Raw genomic sequence first — 21433 nt, 5'->3', positions numbered from 1 at the left:
TCAACTTTACAGACAAGTATTTGCAACAGAAAGAACACACGAGGAAGGGAACAAGACAAACTGGCCTTCATCAAGACATACTCAGTGCATAGTGAAAAGATTTTAAGGATCTTGCGAAAACACTTGCATCTCCTTTTGGATATTCTGGAGTTATGCAACACAATTTTACAGAAAGCTGTGGGTGTTATTCAGGAGGGGACGGACATTAAAGGATTCTCTATACCCAAGTTACATTACCTCAACACAACAAGGAGGTATTCGGTTGCCATCCAAACCATATGGTTTTTATAAATGTAATACCTGTTATGTATGTCTATATGGCAAAAGCAAAACAAACAAGTCTAGATTCAATACATCACAAGAACACAGTTTAAAATATTTTATTAATTGCAACAGATGCTTTGTAGTATATGTAATTGGCTGCTAATGCAATATAGTTTATGCAGGAACAACTGTCCGTGATCTTAAGTCACGCATATAAGAACACCGCGGAGCATTAAGGAATGGAGATAGCAGATATTCCATGGCTGTCCATTACAGGGTGACTCATCCAAATGACTTGAGCTTTTGGTTCCTAGGAATTGACTATGTTATTGAGAACTCATATGAGAGGAACAGGGAATTGATTTTTAGACAACTTGAGGCCAATTGGATATGCCGCTTTAGAGCTATCACTGATGGCCATAACATAGACAATGAATTTCACCACTTCTTGGGTTAAGATCATGACCATATATTCCATTAGTCTATGAAACTTTATTACAGACTTACTCTGACACTTTCAATTGATATGGTAAGCAGAGGTACATTAAAGATCTTCATATATAGATGAATGGTGCCTGGACTGACCTCCACTGCCACATCTAATTTTAAGCTTACATTTTTTGTACAATTGAGTGTGGTGAGGTTTTCTTTCCCAGCACAATAGTATCTTGTGACTATTAAATTGTAAGGTTGATATCTCTTGATCATTATGCCCATCTAATATTACTTCCAACCTTCGTGACACACTTTTGACATAATTATTTTTCTGAATCTTCAGCATTCTGATATTGGAATTTTTACTTACATCATTGTCTCTTACTCAATGTATTTGTAATAATGTGATTGTGATCCCACTTATTTCATTCAACCTTTTTATCACTATTTTGTCTGATACGCTGTTCTGTGATAATGCATATGAATCATTGGGATTGGTTATACCATTTTTATTCATCCTAAAGCTCTTTATTTAAAAATGGGTGGCATCTGGAGTGACCTCCAGTGCTGCATCATATTTTAAATTTCATATTTAAGGGCTTCTCTCAGCACAATGGTATTCTTTGACTTTAATTCTAAATATTTGTTTTCTTGGCCACTATGCCATTCCAGCCTCACCTCAATTGGATATTGGCAATTTGATCGTTTATAATGTGCAACGTGTCTAAGGACCTTAATTTGTAATATTTGTTTTCTAGGCAACTATGCCCTTCCAGTATTACCTCAATTCAATTTTGGAAATGTGATAGTTTATATTATGCAACATGTCTAAGGAGTATATTACATTAAGACTAAACAATTATAATATCTCAATATTTGAAATTGCACCTTGACTCTCCAGTGATCTGTGATAACCATCTATATTGTTATAGGATGATAAGCATACATGGTCTTTTATGCCACACTAAGATAGAAGCCACCTTTGTGTTAGTCCCTGATATCCGGTGGCCATGGTTTTCCGTGAGCTCCATGAACCAGCTGATGACAAGTAGCATTTCCAGTTTCTTTTAAAGAGGGTGCTGTCTTGGGCAGGCAGCATTTACATGACCAACAGGATTCGTATCAAGTTACATGTGGTTACTGGGCGCTAAGCTTAAGTTTTGGAATGGTGTGTTTATTATGGTGTACAGCTCTGACAAAAATGGGATCGCTCGAATGGAGGTTTGTTACCACAATCCAAGTTTGTCCACTTGTGTTTAGTCACGTTCTGGGACCTGCTTAAGTCCTTAGTTATTCTCTTGTGAATAGATTTCATGATCAGTGGGACGGTTTAACCTTGAACATGTTTTCTATCTTTCAGCCCACACACATTAAATCAGCCAATTACGGTCGAGTTTTCGAATGCTTTGAAGGATGTATTTAATCTGGTGAACTATTTATTGACGGTGCTTGTGTGGTTTCACACAGTTCGACCACTTAAGTTTCACCGTATACGACTAACTGAGGTCCAGAGGGTTTAATGTTCAAGATTTGCGGTATGAGGTATTCTAGTGCACGACAAATGTTTTTTTTTCGTGTTATGTGCTTTTGCACTCAAGGATGATTGCACTTACTGGGATCGTACTATTGGGGGATTTACCCCTATGTTACTGAATTGTGTGTGTCATCATGAAGTAGGGATTTGACTAAAAGCCCTATTGGGGTGCCACATGGTTTTTATAATAGAGATTTTGTGTTCTTTACCCGTATAATCCTTCTGACATTTTGCATGTTATTTGCAGGACTTTGATGACTTATTTTTGTGTTACATCATTAATTTATATAACATTCGTATAATTCTTATAGGTATCATCTCTGGAGGGATTCCTCCCGGAATATGTTCTGATAGAAGTAACATGTTTCCCTGGATGGATCTCATCCGTGAATATGAGAGCTGTTTCTTACATTAGACATTTATCCAACACACTTGGAAGGATTTCACAAAGAAGAGAAAAAATCTCCATACTAGGAGTATAAAGTGAACAAATGTATATGAGGTATGTTCTATTTAAGCATCATATGGGGACAAGTAGATATAATGTGGGCGGTCCCTCTGTGGTTGAGAATATTAGGTAGTGAATGAACTCACAACATGAGGACTGGCTATTCAGTAACTCATTATAAAATATCCCAAGTACTGTTTGTATAAGACACCTTAGCAGTGCATTACTTTGCTTGGGGTACTTAGAACTAAGCATTAGATAATGGGAGTGAGCTTATTATTTTTACATGTTTGAGTCCCCCTCTATACACATGCACTTCTATAGGCCCACTGAACTTTATAATTTTGTAATAATTGTGTAATGTGATGATTTGTTTTGTTCTTTTGTAATTCTTGTTTTCTAAATTTAGATTAATTTTGAAGTAGTGTCATGTTTTATTTGTGTTGATATATAATTGTTTTGTATTATGTTTTGATATATATGGTATTGAAAGAATATTTTGTTCTGTTTCCCTTCATGTATTTGTACATAGTGTTGTAGTGTTCCAATGTGCCAGCAAGAATTGTCTTACTCTTGTTTTTTGTATGTTACATACAGCCCTGACACAGTTCAAAATCCTATTTGAACTAAACACATTGGTTGGATGTTCTTTGTATGGGAAAAATGATTCTGTAGACATAAAATAAAGAAAGAATAAAATATACTTTGATACATATATGTGATCTTTATGGACTACAGTACTTCCAAGACTACGTTTCTATGCAAGTTCCTTGTGTTGTGCAATTTCTATTCCCCACTTCTCAAATGTTATTTTCTTCTTTCATACCTGCTGTGCGATTTGATTATTTGCCCAAGTAATAATAGTAGATTCTTCCATGTTCTTCCGCGCTGGTCGCCCGAATGCAACTGTTAAAATGTCAGTGGTAGTGATGTGCTGCAGAGAAAGGTGTTCCTGGGTCACAAGTAACATTAAACATTTATTAATTACATCATGCTGACCACTGCACTGCACAGCAGGCAGTAGATCCAACCCATAGAACTACCTACTGATCGCGCTTATTAACATTGAAGACAAATTACTATTAGACCTTGAGGCTTGGGCTGCAGCCAGCAACATGGTTCCAATTAAGCAAATGGGATTTAGAGCTGGCATGAGCACAATGAGCAACTTTCTTGCGCTGAGCCTCCTTGTTGAAAAAGCTATTCACAAGACCTCTAAATTAAAGACCTGCTTTGCTGACCTAAAATTGGCTTTTGACATGGTCCTGAGAGACCACCTTTGGGCAAAGATGGCCAGATGGGGTGCACCACCAAACTACTGGGAGGCATAGTCAACTTTTACTCATAGACATGGGTTAAAGTCAAGCTAGGCATGGGCAACAGAACAACAGTGAAGAACCCCACAATCACCGGCCTAAAGAAAGGGTGTGTGCTTGCCCCTTGCTTATCAAACGTCTTCATGGCAGACCTAGACGAACGGTTATCTGAAGGACTAAACGATCCATCCAAACTAATAAAGAGCCCAGTGGGGTGCCTACAATACGTGGATAACATTGTTCTATGTAGCCAGACCCCAATTGGTCTTCTGCACCTGATAACCAAATGACTTCCTTGCATAGAAGTGCTGGGTCTAGAATTTAACTATATTGAAACAAAGGTCATCTGTTTATCCGCAAACGCTTATCATCACAATATCAAATTCAAGTAGACAACAGCAGGGAACAAACTAGAACTGGTCCTGGACTCCAGACTAAAGTTTAAAGAGCACCTAGTTCAAAATAGGGCTCAGGCTAATAAATTGTGTTTCGCACTAAACACACTACAAACAAAGCTGGGGTGCATGTCACACTCCCATCTACAAGTAATAGCAGCTAAGTGTCTCCCTACACTTACTTACGGTTTGGAACTTTTAAAGGGAAAGGATGCGGCCACTCTAAACCAACTTCAGTCTACCCTCTTCAAATGCATTTTTGCCTTCCGTAATACACTTCTCAAGCTCTGGTTTGATTGGAATTTGGGTTATTCCATCAATCCCCGATAAGGATGGACGCACATATCAAACTGTGTCGGAAATTGAGATCGACAAAACCAGATTCACTGGCTGCCTTATGCTGGACCAAAATGAAGAACCAGCACACAACCAAAAATGACTGGCTAACGGTACTTCAGCAAGCGTTAAACACCTTTAACCTGTCCAAAGCGTGGGACCTAAACATCAGTTTTACAGCATTTAAAAATATTGTTAATAAAGTAGCCAAACTACAAGCCTGGACACTCGACGATGCAGGGATGGCTCAAGCAGAACACAGATGAATGATTCTGCAAACCTACGCAGATTGGGGCCCACAACCCTACCTCATACGTCATATATTCCCATCAATATAACATTATCTGTTTCTAATCCGCCTGAGAGTCCTCCCATCATAAGACCAGATTCCAGCCTGGAAACAAACCTGGTTGGTCCCTGACTGTCATTTATGTGGCAGGTAGAAGGAGACTGTATTAGTTTTTTTTTTGCATTGGCCCAACTGTCAGGCAGCTGAGATGGAACCTGCTACGACTGGCCCTCCAGACCCTTCAGATAAGATCCTGCCACTCCGCTGTGATGATGCACTTGAACAGTCAGTCGCTTTAGCTCTCTCTGCAGGGCAACAAAGATCCTGCTACAAGTTAATAGACAGACTGTCCAGCTCATGGAATTCAATCTCAAGCTCCCGCCATAGAGTTTTTTATTTATAAACCACTGTACTGCATCATAGTAATTATGGGTATTCTCTGCCCCATGAGAGTTTTAACCGGTTTTTAAATTAATTTTCCTTTTTAAACAAAAATCACACTGAATCAATTGAAATTGTGCCTTATCAGTTACAGATTTTTAAAATGTTGTACTGGTCTGTCTTTTGTAATGATTTTAATTAATCAGCAAATAAAGAAAAGTTTGTTTGGGTGAAAATTAATTTATTCTGCACGGTACCGGTGTTTTGTGCCTTCATTGCCTCCTGGTCCTTGCTCTCAGCTTTCAGGTGACTGTGATCATAATTCGATCTGAGTTGTATTGTGACCTGCAGAATGACACTGTTGATTGGTTCTATTAACTCCATGAAGCCTGGTAGGTCTGGAGGTACCTGACATGTTTTACTGCAAGTATAACCCCTTCCTGCACTGTTGTTTTTAGAGCTGCAGTACTCTTTGATCCTAATTAAGATCTGGTGTGCCGCTCATTTGGTGATTTTAGGTGGTTGCATTTTCAAACTTGTCTAATTGCTTCTGGTGGTCACTGGGACCTGTTTCCTTCTGGATAACCCAGGGTTCTGCTTGTATCTTGTGTACTATTGGTGACTTCTTTTGTGCTGGAAGGACGAGGCACACCCAGTTTTTTTTACATTAAATTTATTTTGCAAGGTGGACTTTCCTATTGTTGAATGGCCTCCATTGGTGACTCAGGAGCTGGCACTACTTTTTTAGATGCTCTTCTGAAGATGCCATATATCTGATCCATCTGTTCGGTTTAGCCCCCTTGAGAGGGCTGCTTGTTGTGGGCCTTTCTTTGTCACTTGCGTTGCTTTTTTGACAGATACTAGTTAGCTCTGGCTCAAGAATCAGTTGTTCCGATGATATGAGGAGGTCTCTTTAAAGAGGTCTGTAGACTCATCCTACTCTGAGATTGGGGTCATTAGGTATTATCTTTAACTTGTCATCTTTTCAGGGAGTTTGTAGATTGCTTGTTTTTTAGTTGGGCAGTTGTTGGCTTAAGTTGAAGTTTTATTCAGTTTTAGTACCGCATCACGTTATTCAGGAAGGGTGGATAAATTGCCAGTGGACCGCAGGTAGAAGCCACTACCGATTGTGCTGCATCTGCTTGTGGTCACTGGATTAGATTAATTAAGGACCCCATTTTGTCATTGATCACAAGGGGGACACATCCCAGCAAGGGAGTGCAAGAGTAATCGTTTATTGCAATAGACGTCACGATTGAAGACGCCACCCCGGGAGCACACAACAAATATTATAACTTCAACAACTCTAAGGACCACAGTAACAACAACGTAGTAGCGCGTATTTCAACCCCATTATTAAGTAAATTGACCCACAGGTCAAGTTTCTTTGACTGATACATTTTAACTTCTACTGCCACTTGGAATGAATTTAGAAGAGTCTCCCAAGTCCCCTACATGTCACCTCTATGATGTTGCTGCATTGGGGAGTTTTGAGTGTTGTTTAATATGACACTAGTTTCAGTCAGATCCGGGAGTCGATCCCAAGAGACCAAATTACACTCTATTGTATCTGTTTCTACCAGACTCATTTCTTGCAACTGGGGGGTAGCTTCCAAGGTAGAGGCAAATGAAATGGTGGAAGAGACCAGCCTGCCCAACAACCATCTAGAGTCATTTGTTGGTTAGTTAAGTGTATGCTCCTGGGGCCAAGGTGCGTATGCTTGTGGATCCTGTTTGCTTGTTACTTCATGGAATGGAGAGCAGAATGGTGTTACTTTTAGAAGCATGTGTGCACCTCTGCCTTTGTCCAATTGTTTTCAGCATCACCAATGTTTTCCCCAACCTCATTCAATTCTACCTGGTGGGTTTGGTTTGACACCACCATCTACTTTTGAGGTTCAATGGAGAGTGGGAGACATGCCTCCACTTCCAAAGAGTCACCTGTCTCTCTCTCTCTAATTCTTTAGATAATATTTGGTTGTTGCCCTTGCACGGGTCTTACTGGGATTGCTGAAGGGAGCAACTTTCCTGTTGACCGTGAGTCGTAAACCATAAATTGCATACCTCTGAACAGATTCTTATGTACAGTTCTTATCAATCACCACACTCCACAAATGAAACTGACACTTTGTACCTAGAATAAAGCTGAAGGTGCCTTCATAGAGCACTGATCTTGGCATTAATGGTGTGCCGACTATCTTTGCAATATGCAATGTTTTGTATGGCTTGGAGATGGAGACTATTTGGAGACTACTCTTAAATCTTGTTTGACACTCCCTAAAGCTCTCACCCACGCTCCAAGCTACCTAGCTGCTCAAGGAGTACTGCTGCCTACCTCTGCCATCTCACTTATTGCACCCCATCAGGATCGAATCTCCATCTGCTGGTGCTGTTGCTGTAAGGCTGCATGGCCAGCTTCTCTGCCTCTCTGCCTCAGACTGCTTCATCCTTGGCCTTGTCGCTGATGTGGGCCTTCAGGTGGGCTGACTTATAACTATCCTGCAGGCGGTTTTCTATCCCGTGGGACAACAGTATTCTAGTTGCCCCCTAGAGAGGTCCTGAAGAGCCAAAATGCTGGGGCTTGGAGGAGACTTTGATAATAAAGTCCCTCGGGCCTCCATATACTAGCAGTGCTTGGAGCGGCCACGGCTGTGGCAGTGCCGGGGGCAGCTTGAGTGCGCAGAACAGTGTCGCTACAACATTTCCTGAACGTAAACAATCCATCCATCAGCCTCTGATATGCTTATTATGAAAAGTTATGACAAAGGCAGGAAGGCTGACTATTTTATTGTGAAAAGTGTTGGTTAATGCCAACGGGCCTTTAATTATGATCTTATAGTCACTACACTTAGTTAAGGGCTGTAGACCGATATTTTATTACAAGGAATTTCACAGATGTACATTGTGCTCAAGGGGTGCAGTTTGGTTACTTCTTTGGATAAACACTTGTAGTTGAATATTTGCTATGGAATAATACCATTGTTAGGCCGATTTCACTGGGGTTGTCTATTGCTTTGCTAATTGTAAGTTTGCATATATTTGTTATTCTGCGACTGTTGATGATGGTTGCTGGCTTATGTGCAAGACAGGAGGCCTCAGTTTGTTATGGCGATAACTCAATAATGAAGATTATTATCTTGATTGGTTCATTGGGAAACGTTATGTCAGACGCCACAGGTCTTATATGTTGATTATTAAACATTACAAAGGGAGTAGACCTGGCCTACTTATTGTGAAATACATTTATTAACTCCAATAGGCTTTTATGGGTGGATTGTTTTGACACTGTATTGAAGGCTGTAGACTGATATTTTGTTACATGGAATCTCACAGATACCTTGGACAACCCTTTGAATAGAAGACTGGCATTGTAGTCATTCTTATTAAGCCTTCTTATGTCTGGTGCATTCTGTCGGATCCTTGTAAAAAAAAAACTCTCATTACCTAAATACATAAAGGACCTTTGGGCAAGGCCTCTTCTATCTGTTCAAGTGTCATTCTTATTCTGCTTCTCCCCATGACAGCATATTGCTTGGGGCCATCGTTTTGTCCATTTCTGCAATTGGCTGTGGGTAACAGCATTTGTCCCGATCAGATGTGCACATACATCTGAAAATGAGGCCACTTCTTCATCTGGGCTGGTGACCAAACCATTAGTTTTCCATGTTTTCACTTCATAGGTCAGCTTTCATTTATTTCATTCTTTTTCATGAGCGTCCTGCAGCTCACACACACTACTACCGGCTGCTCGCTTGCCCCAAAATTTAATTTGTTGAATCCGCTGTTGTCACTGTTTCTAAACTGGTTCCCCATCTTGAAATTGTATTGTCTATAGTGTATCATTGTTTTATAGTTCCAAGATGGTCCATCTATTTAGAAGTGTTATGTCGGCCACCTTGGTTGAATATTGCTTTAGCATTTTAAGATTTTATTGTGCACACTTTGTCATTGCTTTTACTGCTCCAAGGTGGCCAACACATTTCTACTTAATGTGGCATTTATGTTGAATGTAAAACCGTTGTACACTGTGTACAATACCATTGAAAGGTGACCGCCTCTTCCTGTGTTTAATATTGTATTTGCATTTTCTCACCAAGTCACTTGTATTCATTTTTCTATGTGCACTCTTTTTATTTATCGTACAAGTGGGCATTTGTCAGTATGTTTTATTGTAGGTGTATAATCGGCTAAATGCAAGAATGACCCATTGGGTGAATGAATTGATCTAAAGGTCCAGGAATGAGTGGCAGAGTGTATTCATGATGACTTAGTGAGTTCCTAAAATACATCAGTGACAGAAGAGGAACTTTCAGTTAAAAGCTAAACTTATTAGCACTGCCAGTGCTTTGTTTCTTTTTAGCAATTTCCTTCTCATGCCAATTCTTGTGCGCATTAAATATGGAAAATGACGCACCAGCCTGTGGCTGAGCATCAGTTAATGTATGCAGTCCCCAGATTGGACAATAGTCCAAAAAAGAGAAATGTGGGTGTGGTTTGGGGTGGGGAAGAGGTTTGACGCCGCGGCCAAGGCGACTGACTCCGGTATCTGGGGATCACGGCTCGATCCCCGGTGCCTCTGGGCAATAGCATGCTTAATCTTCCCGACGGCCCCCAGCGCCTAGAGACCCTTACGGGTGATTGTTCGCGCTTTACAAATGTGGATTAATATTATTGTTAATTGAATACCAATATATATTCTGCAATATGCTGTACAGTAGAACCAGGGTCTACCTTAGAAAACGTTGTCAGAGCCTACACATATCATAAATATAAGTTTCTGACTAGCATGCTGGGCCAAGTAGCAAAACAGTTGCATAATGGAAAATCTAACAACACACAAAATCTAACAATATAAACATTCTTTTCTTTTCAGGGAGTTCCCTCATTTGCGAGCATTGCTTAAGCGTCAACAACAACAGTTGCTCTGGCAGTTTTGACCTGTGCCCCCAAGGAGTCACTCACTGCATCAATGGCCTGCGGAATAAAACAGTAGGTACGTGTCCATGGATGCATGGATGAATTGTGTCTTCATTGCTGACCTAAGCCTGGTAAATGCATTGTGCACAGGGGGCTGTGAGCTCCCCCTGGACACAATGGTACTGCAGAAGACGCCACAGGTGCTTTTGTGTCCCCTTTTGTAATACAGATTGTGCTGGGGTGCATGGGGGCGTGGCTCCATGTAATTGAGGGAATCACTTTGCCTCTGTATCCGTGCCGTATTACCGACGTGGTCACAGACATAAACATGCCTTTAAGAGGTGTACTGAAAGTGTGCTACAAAAAGGTAGCGCTCTTTCAGTGTGCCTTCAAACGGCAGCCCTCTCGGGGAGAAACAGGGTCCCATGGACCTCCTCAGACATTACCCTGAATGAGGGTGCAGCCACTCACTGCACCCAACTGCAAGGGGATCTCTAATCTCCCTTAAATGTGCTGGTGGGTTGCCGCCTGCACTGTGAAACTAGGAGCACCTTTCAAACAGCTGATCAGTATTTCAATTGAATGCACAGCCCCCAGGGCAGCACTAGTTTGCAGCTGCTCTGAAGGCAGCACATTCATTCTAATATGGTGCACTTTCCTTATTTGCTCCGGCCGCAGTTCAGCACAGTGTGTGAAAAGAAAGACCATGCTAATTTTACAGAAAGTGGGTGTCATTTAGGTAATTTTCAATTATGCATACTTTGGAAAATGTCAAAGGTAACACCATTGTGTAATTTATTACATTTTCTGGCCTGGAAGCTATTCGAGCATAAAAGGTCTTGGGAGACAGAGTCTGACAGAAAATGTGCCATACGAGAAATTTCCAACATGAACCATTACCCTTGTCGGCAAATTTGAATGTGAGGAATGCACCTACGTTTAGTGTTCAGTGGAGATTACCGAAACTGCATTTTGTGTACATTACATGTAATTGTTCACAATTTTCTGAAATTTCACATAATTTTGGGATAACAATTATGAGATTTTGCACTCTTTTGATGTAGAATTTATGGAAGGTACACATTTTGCGCCATATTGGTATAGCACTGGGATATTGTCAGCTCAAACTTATGGATGGGCTAGTCCGATATTAGCATTTAAACCTAAATGCATTCGAACTTTGTTTGAAGCTGAGAAGATATTCTGGAAATTAGGTTAGAAAGACCATTTCCAAAATCCTGGAAGATGTTGGTGAACAGTGCAGTGGGAGACCAGCTAAGGGTCTTGAATTTGCTACAAATGTGTTGGGGTGAGAAGTGTGTCTTACTCACGCACACAAGACTAGCTCAATATTTAAATTGAATTGTATAGCCATTTGTTTTTATTTCACATCAATCAGTTGTGCCCTCTTCCACTTATTATGACATCATTTTAACTTTTGGAACATTTTTAGACCATTCTTGCCATGCCAGAAGCAAATTGTTCTCCTGTGAAAAGTCAGAACAGTAGCTGTTGATCTCAACAACACACATTGAACTGAGAGAAGAAAGTTCATAGTGTGCTGAAGGGCTGGGAAAGGAATGAAGAAATTCTAAAAACACTCTAGAAAATTGCCCAGGTTGCCACAGCGTCATTCGGAGATAGAGGGCCAGTGTTTGTCTAGGTGTTAGATATTAGGCCGCTTTTTGTTGCTATTCCCTTTTCTCTTAACAAGAAAATGTGTTCTTTCTTACATAGGGCCCAAAGTTGTTTTAACTGCATTCAAGGGTTGCATGAAGCCCAGCAAACAGGCCACCTGTGGAAAGGAGGTTGTGATCACGGGAGCTGGCATTTCCTTGCAGATCACACGAAATTGCTGCGACTCAGACAAATGTAACCATCATGAAATTCATGGTAAGCAACATGCCTGATCTGCCATCCAACATGTGACCGGGCTCTTGAAAATGAAAAAGGTTTAGAAATGTGTAAAGGGGGCCTCAATTTGTAAAATTGGTACTCATAAATTCACCATAGTAGCATTACCAACACATACTTTTAGATCTAAGATGGCTTCTATTTGGAATCCCAAGGAAAGCAATGCACCTACCCTCACCGTAGAATCCAGGAGAGCGTTCAATCCGCAGACTCATTATTGGATGAATTTGCAGGTATTTAGCAAATCTTGATAGGACTGTCAAAGAAGAACTGCGCATGCACCAATTAAAGGACATGTAATCAGCTGAAAGCAGCCTGTACAGAATGCTGCTGACATATGCAGGGCTGCATAAGGCAGATTTGTGTGACTGAGGTTTTTGAGGTGACAGGATGCCCACAATGTGACCAGTGATAGAGCTCTTTAAAGCTTAAACATTCTCATACAAATTCAGGTTTGGAAAGCACTCTTCGATAAATCTTTAGTTCTGACTGAGGCTGGCATCAAACATCAATACAAGTCAATAACCTGAAACCCATTTGGCTCCACAAGTAAGACAGAGAGGGGTTACATTTCAAAATCATAAAGGTGTATCAAAGGGTTAGCAAAGTTTTAAACTCAAATCATCAAATTCGTTTTTAATCAATACATAAATGTGTTAGTCAATTTATTCAAAGCAAATAATCATGAATAAACACTATCATACGTCTCAAAGGCAAATTAAGCTAGGTCAATTCTACCAAAAAGAGACCACCCTACCTTGCTAAGTCAGGGAAAATTTCTGCTAAGATGTCAGGAAAAAGGGTTCTGCTGTAAAGGCAAGTGAACATGCATCTGCTGTAAATGCACCTGAATCTCTGTCTACATTGCATTAGTTTATATTACACAATTCTAACACTTGATACACCTACCCATGAGTCCCACACGAAGGGCCAATCGCTTTCAGGTACATGAAGATAACCCAATGTTATTATTTTCACAGGCTACTGCAGAATGATCCAACCCTAAACGTACTTTGTACTAACGGTAATCTGTAACTTAATGAGATACGCTTGCTTCAAGAAGTACTCTGCACATGTACGTTAGTGTGTTCTGAACGGATTGTGTAAACACAACTTTTCACATAGGAACAGAAAACGAAAGTGACACCATTTGAGATTGCTGCTTCACTTTCTCCCGAAATAAAGAAAGATACACAACATGGAAAAAGATGGCAGCCAGATACTGCACTAAATATTTTAAAATGAGGTCTACATTAGCTGTGGTCAGTCTAAACGTGAATAGTGCACACCTAGTACATTTGCGTGCTACATGTTAATATCAGTATATATTTCAAAACATTTAATAGTGAAAATATCATCATCACAAGCACAGAAACAGCAGTAGGTATAGTCTTGTCAGATTCTGACCCTCCACCCTTGCTATACCTGGGCCCCCGGTTTCCCCCACTGGGTACATAATTAAACCCGCACGACTGTTTGCCCCCATTGATAGGGCTGTACAGATAAAGGGAAAGGTGGAGGTTCAAAGAGGGTGAGTGGGATAATAAACAAAGGCTTACCAATAAAAAAGAATGAAAGAAGCAGAGAGGAAGACATTAAGCAGAAAGAGGAAGATACAAGTGATGAAGCTTGCTAATGCCCTAGAATTGAGACAGTATGAGCTTCCAACTTCCACTGTAGCACCTTACAGGGAGAGATGCGTCTCAGACTAGTACCTAGTTCATGGGTGAATGATTTTTAACTGGCCCCTAACCTGTTTCCGTTATGTGTAGGTGAGAAAATATAGCTGCTTTACTAAGCACTTTCCTTAGCAGGCAAAGTGGCTCCAATGGAGCGTAGTAGAACCGTCTGAAGGTTTCTATAATTTTCGGATTTGGGTGGAACATTAATATAGCCTTAGAGCTCGCCATAGCGGACTCAACTTGGCCATTATAGGCCTGCTTCGCTGTCAAAGGCCTGAGCCAAAGGCAAAAGCCTTAAACAAGGAAGCCGGCCTTTAATGGCCAGTAAAGCCCATTACGGAGGGCTCTAAAGCTATTAAAACATTCCGCCCCTAAAGAGCCAAATGTTCTAATTTGTAAAACAAAGGCCTCATGGATCCGAGGGGGTTGAAATCAAATTGGGCATCATGAGGCCTTTGCTAAACATTAGAATGTTGATGACCATGGATTCAACCGGCCGTGAGAAGCCCAGAGCACTCCATTGTTTTTAATAGAGCGCCCAACTTTCTAATGTTCTAATCAGTGTTAAAACAATTTAAAGGTCCTAAGAAGATGCTGAATGTGATTTGGAAAAAAATATTCACAGAATTTTTTATGTTTGGGTGGTATGTGAAGGGAAAGAATCTGACACTCTTCCATGGATTGCCTAATCTGATGTGTATGAATCAATTTTGCTACGTATGCTCAGAAAAACGTTGTCATGATTGATTCACAGAGCAGTGGCATTACATTCTTTACAGAACATTCTAACAAGTGAGTTGTGAACAGGGAGTCCAGAAGAAGCAACATTGGTGACAAGAAAATTTGGCAAAAGGCCGAAATGTCAAGAATGAAAACAGTAATTCACTTTTTTAAGTTTCTCAAAAATGAGAATGGAGGAGGTAGGAAGGAGGCACCTCAGCTCAATGGGGATAGGTGTTATTGTTGTGAGGCACATGGTCACTTAAAGCATAATGCCCCAAATATTCCCCCAGCTGGACAGATGTCCGTCTAGCTGATTTATAGGAGTTGCTCTAGAAGCTTGTCTGATGTAATAGAGCTGGCTGTGAATGGCTTGGATGGGAGGTAAGGTACTGAACCTCAAACCCCAACCAACAGCAAGGAATACCAGGAGGCTGTGTTTGTAAAGAGCATCAGGTTGGCTCACTTGTAACACCACCACTCCCTGTCCAACTATGTCTCTTTCAGAAACAGTAGACCAGTCAAAGAATTTCCTCACAATCCCTTTGCACATAATCATTGCAACTGTCAGTAATGTCCAGCTGAAGATGGATGGTGAGTCCAGGCCAGCTACTGTTGCCCTTAAATAAGGTCTAGGTATGGCATGCCTTCTGAGCATGGGTCTTAGAAGTGGTGGTAGCGCTAACCAGAGCACAAGCTGCCATGGAGTATGCTTACAACCAGTGACTTGGAAGTGCCTTGGTAGGTCTAGTCATGACAGGAGCACTATCCCAGGTGCCTTCATATATGGTGGAGAAAGAGAAATACCAGCAGTAGATCTTGCTGTAAGTTGAAAGTTGAAAGTTTCAGCAAAAGTGGAATATATGAAAACTCCACCAGAATGTACTAGCACAAGCCCAATAGTGGTAAGTCTATGGATTCATAATGGTTATGAATATGGACTACCCTCCAGTGAGGAGCTGGGAAGAGACAGTTGTTCTATGGTCACCGGAGAAGCCTGTGGAGCCCAGACACAATATTAAGATGTACAGTGAAAAGAGGCTGGCCTATTAAAATAGGAAGACACTTGATTGTGTCAGACTTCTTGCCCTGACCACTAAACCACTAAAAGGGGATACAAACTCTATAGGGCCTCTCATTTGGACATCTTTGCACCAGCTCAAAACAAGTGCATTAATTTGAGACAAGCTTCAGGAGTATTGCTATTTTCTTACCCCAGTTGCGGACAAAATGTGCACTCTTAGAATATGCTTGGCTGGTGTGACCTGTGAGGAGTAGAGGAGCTGACTTCCTTTATAAAAGGAGGTGCTGAATTCCTCTTAAAAAAATAGAGGGTGTCCTAATATTAGGATGATCTGCACAAGGCCCAGCAGGATGGAGAATATGAAGGATGCAAGGCTGGACTGGCCCTATCAGTCATCAGGTTTTTCCCTGGAGGATGGAATAGTGGTTTCCTTAGTGGGGGCTGGTTTTAAAAGCACTGCAAGTTTCTTGTGTATTCAGACGTTTTCAGGCAACAATAAAAGTGTCAATATTACTCTAGTGATTAAAGTACCTGCTGGAAAGGGATGGAAGTTTTGCCTAGTGGCAGTTTTGACTTATCCAAGGTAGCGCAGAGGGTTAATGTGCCTTCTGCAAAGAACATGTATCATGCATTTCACAGAACAGTTTATGCGTATAGCTCATTTGGTTACTTCTTTTGTCACAGAGATTATTTATGACTCTGCAGTCCATAAATTGCAATGGTAATCTGGCACAGTGAGCTATGTACTGCCATCAAAGAGCTGCATGCAAGCTGCATGGTATAGGTTAAAAAGTTATGTTTTTCCTACTCTTTCTTTATCCAGATGTTGCTAAAAAAGGTTTGTTTGGATTGAAATAAATTCTTATTAGTAAAGTCAATGCTAACCACTGTGCTATGTTCTGAATCCAGGATTTGGGCTTCTCCAGACCAAGCACTCTTAAAACCTGCCTAACAGTATAAGTAGCATGTGAAGCCTACATCCCAGAGTCCCCTTTGCCTTATGAAATATTTTCTATACTCTGATTACAAGTGTATGATACATTTTCTCTTTATGTATGTGTGCTCAAACACCCTCAACTGTCATGAAAGGTGCTATAAAACAAAAGAAATATGTGTGAGAGAGAGGCTTTACAGAGATGAGAGGCAGGTGATAGTGAGGGAACCATTAAAGAGCCCCAATTAAGATTGTCGTATCCTGGTGCCCAGTAAGGTCATCATTTACTATGCTTCAAAAGCTAATACAATTGAATATATAAAGTGAAAAATGTGTTGTAGAATGCAACATTTTCCCGCAAATTTTCCTGGGGGGAGAACTCCCCCCAAAATCCCCCTTTGTAGTCGTCAGGCTCTCTAGCTGCACATGCTATGCACTGTAGGGGGGCTGGTCTGACAAAATTTGCCAGGGTTGCTTTGGATTCCGAGTCTGGCTCTGGGAGGATCCGTCAATGAATAGAGCCCACCCCAGAGCCATCAAGCTCCACATCCAAGTATGCAAAGACGAAAACAAGTTTGTGGAACTTGCAAAGATAATACCACTTTTCTTTGTGCTGGGCATCCATCCTGAAGACTTTTTCCCATAGGACTGGTTCACCCTTACAACTAGAAGATATCAGTTGTGACCGGGAGTATCGATCCACTATCACATCCCTCCGGTGCTACAAACTAAAAAACAGTGTCAGTCTTAATTGGTTTCGAACTGTATTGAAGTAAGATCTTTACACAGGTAAGTGTAGAATACTTTATTTAGTCAAAAGGATAACCGCACCCTCATCTTGCTGGCAAACAGTACACAAGGTGAAGGCAGCCTGTCAACATTCCAAAGCAGCCTTCATGTCAACATTCTAAGCATTACCATTATGAGAGGTAGGAGAGGGGTGGATGGAATGTACCAAGTGGCAAATGATAACACATCTTCCTCCCTAAAGAAGAGCAATAGTAACATACAATAAGGTTGTGGGTTTAACCTAAGGCAGGGGGCATAGGTTGCCCAGTGAGTGGAGCCCCCCTGGACAGATAACAAACAATAGAGATCAGTGTTTTAACACATGTTCAAACCATTCTGAAATCTTTGTGCCAACTTGGGGGATTATGTTGTCTCAGCCCCCTTCCCTCTTGAGCCTCACCTGCTCTGGAACTCTGGACCTGAGACCTGCTGTCCCCCTCTTGGTCTATCTCCCTTGGACCCATGGCCACCCGATCCATGCTCCATTTTTTCCCATCTTCCAAGATGACAACATTTCTTTTAACCTCTCTTATTTTCTCCGGGGCATAGTACCTGTCATCTTTGCCACCTAAACTCACAGGTTTCCTGATATAAACACTTTGCCCCTTGCTGAAAGGTCTTTCCCTTGCAACCCATTTTCTGTCATACCACTCTTTGTACTTCTTTTGTCTTGAATCAATTTTCTTACTGATTGCTTCTGGATTGATCACCACTAGATCCTTGGGATTCATCCAATTAGGTGACAGTTTTGAACCCACCTTCATCCCTCTCAACAGTTCAAATGGCGTATGCCCCGTGGAGAGGCTGGGTGTAGTGTGGTAGGACCAAAGCATGTCTCTCAGCGCCACTTCGATGGAAGCCCCTGATTTGACCGTTAGTTGGATACACTCCTTCAACATTCAATTAGCCCTCTCTACTTTGCCATTGGCCTTGGGACAGTACAATGGGGTACGTATGTGCGTCATGGACATGTCCTTTAGAAACTCCCTCATCTCCTCCGACACCAATTGAACACCATTGTCCATGATCAAGGTGGAAGGTATGCCCTCCTTTGAAAACACTTCACTCAAAAATTCTATCAACGATATTGTGTTGATGTTGTTCACAAATTTGTGGGTGATCCAATTTGAGTAATAGTCAATAAGCACTAAAAGGTACCATTACTGTGGTCCCTTAGCCCTTATGGGGCCTGTGATGTCAAATCCTAATTTGTCCCATGGAGACCTTGGGATCTCAACAGGAATAATTGGGGATCGCCTGATACATCTTGATTTATCGCTTACCCCACACGGATAACAATCCTTCACTTTCTCTTCCCTACACGCATCAATACCTGGGAACCAATATTCAGATCTCAATCTTGACTTGCATAGGCTCCTACCCAGGTGCCCCTCGTGGGTTAGGTCAATGATTTGTCTTCTTAACCCCTCTGGAGGAACGATTCTGCCTGACTTGAGGAGATACCCTACTACAATTGACAGTTCATTCCGTACATTCCAAAAAGGTTGAATGCACTCTGGTAGGACTTTGCATTTATTGGGCCACCCTTTAATAACCAATGTTTTCACCTTGCTGAGGGTACTATCCTGTTCCATGTGATTGTCCCACTGTTCTTTTGTCATAGCTGGGAGTTTAACTTCCAGGACACCCTCCCTGCCCATGACTTCTTCCTCCTGTCTATCCACTGGGAACCTTGATAAAAAATCAGCCACTTTGTTCTGTTGGCCCGGAACGTATATTGTCCTGAAATTGTAGCCTTGCAAACCTAGAACCCATTTTTCTATGCGGGGAGTCATGTTTTCTAAGACCTTGTTGCCAAACAAGTAGACTAAAGGTTTATGGTCGGTGCACACCTCGAATGGCAAACCCCACACATAGAAACTGAAATGTTTAATTGTCCAATACACCGCCAACGCCTCCTTCTCAATTGTAGAGTAATTTGACTCAGCCCCAGACAAAGACCTTGAAGCAAAAGCAACCACTTTCACCGCACTTCCAATCCTTTGTGAAAGCATGGCTCCTATTCCTTTGCCACTTGCATCCGTTGTAATAATAGTGTCCTTGTTTACATCAAAGTTGCCAATAAATGGTGCTGACACAATTGACTCCTTTATGTTATCAAAAGCCAGTTCTTGATTTTTCTCCCAAATGAATGGCGTGTCTTTTTTTAAGATTTCTCTGAGGGGATGTGCTAACATTGCAAAGTTCTTAATGAATTTAGCCATATATTCAGCTAAGCCCAAAAACGAGAGAACTTCTTCTTTGCAAGATGGAGTAGGTGCTCTCCTCACTGCTTCAACCAGATCGATTTTAGGCTTTATCCCCTCCTCAGAAATGGTGTGCCCTAGATAGTCAAGTGAGGTTACACCCACTTTACATTTGCTTTCTTTCGTGGTGAATCCCACATCCCTTAACCTTTTGAGTACTCTCTCGGCATTCAAATTATGTTCAATGTCACTCGAACCATACATCAAAATATCATCCTGAAAACACATCGATTTAGGACAATCTCTTAACACATGTTGCATTGCCCTTTGAAACACAGAAGCCGATCACGCCAGCCCAAACGGCATTCTTAAAAATTTGTAGTTCCCAAATGGGGTGGTGAAAGCAGTCAATGGTTGTGAATCAGGATGGAGTTTAATTTGGTGATAGGCCGATGAGAGGTCGAGTAAGATAAAAAACTTAGCCCCTTGCAACGTGCTCATCATCTCATGTATCCTAGGGAAAGGATGTCCACCACAATGTTGGCGTTCAATGCCCTTAGGTCTACACATAGCCTAATGCTTTTTCCCCCATCCTTACTTGTTATGACAATGGGCGCCAACCACGCTGAACATTCAATCTCTTGTATGACACCTTGTTTGACCAATTTTTCCAATTCCATTCTTAAAGGTTCTCTCATCAATAGGGGGATCGAACGTGTTTTGTGCACCACTGGTGTAGCTCCCTCCTTGAGCTCTATTTTATGCATGTAGTTTTTAAGTACCCCCAAATTTTCATTAAACACTTCAGGAAATTCTTTTACCAGATTAGACCCCACCACTGGGGGATCAATAAGAAGTACCTGCTCCTGGTTATTGGGGTTGAGCTTAATTCCCAATTCCCTCTGGTGTTTCCACCCTAATAGACTTGAGCCCTCCCTGGTTACGTATACCTTCCCCAGAGTGTGCTGTCTTTGAAAGATATTCTCATTCTTACCATTCCTTCCAACGGGATGGGCACTCTATTGTAGCCTGAGGGAGCAATATCAGCTGTCTCTAGTTTGATGTTGTGTTTAGAAAACTTCTCATAGAACATGTTCTTATCTACTAGGGTAAAAGGAGAGCACAAGTCTGCATACACCTTGAACTTTTCCCCGTCCAGACTAATCTCACATGTGGGATACTGTGTGTTTTCTTCCTTGCTCTCATCCTCTATCTGAAAGATATAACTCTTTTCCTCCCCCTCATCAACCGCATTGTGTTCAACCACATGAACCTTGGTACTACCAACATTGCATACTTTAGAAAAATGTCCTTTTTGTTGCACTTCCTACATATAACATTCTGGCTGGGCATCGCCAATTGTTAGCTAAGTGATTGTGGTTTCCACACCTAAAACACTTCAGGCCTTCCATTTTATTGCTAGTGAACTCTTTTTTTCTATTCTCCACTTTGCAGACTGCCTCCACACTCAAAGAATCTTTAGGTACAGACTTTTCTTTGACTTCATCTGAAACTTTCATTTCTCTCATACATGTTGCTGTGTGTTCCAGACCTTTTGCTATACTAATGGCTTCCTCCAAATCTGGATTTCTTGTAAGTAATTCCTCCTGAACCTTCTCCTCATTAGTGCATCTTACTAATTGATCTCTAATAAGAGAATCCGTAAGCGCCCCAAACTCACAAGTGGCCGCCATACCCCTCAACACAGCAATATAAGAGGACACCTTCTCCTCTTTCTTTGAATTCTTTTGAAGAATTTGTGCCTTTCAAGAACCACATTTATTTTAATTTTGAAATGCGCCTCTAGCTTTCGTAAGGTATATTCCTAGACATCAACCCCTTCATCAT

General features: G+C 41.3%; 1 protein-coding gene across 1 annotated transcript in view; it reads left to right on the top strand.

Annotated features, from left to right (window-relative positions):
• Positions 1-21433, top strand: part of LOC146808906 (phospholipase A2 inhibitor and Ly6/PLAUR domain-containing protein-like) — a 71531-nt gene that overhangs the window by 33662 nt on the left and 16436 nt on the right. Inside the window, exons 2-3 of the mRNA XM_085614800.1 lie at positions 10272-10391; positions 12053-12208. Coding sequence (XP_085470926.1) covers positions 10272-10391; positions 12053-12208 — 276 coding nt within the window. The remainder of the gene's footprint in view (positions 1-10271; positions 10392-12052; positions 12209-21433) is intronic.

This window comes from Triturus cristatus, chromosome 7, assembly GCF_964204655.1.
Source record: "Triturus cristatus chromosome 7, aTriCri1.1, whole genome shotgun sequence".
Classification (NCBI taxonomy): Eukaryota; Metazoa; Chordata; class Amphibia; order Caudata; family Salamandridae; genus Triturus; species Triturus cristatus.
This window is presented reverse-complemented; position numbering and strand designations above follow the sequence as displayed.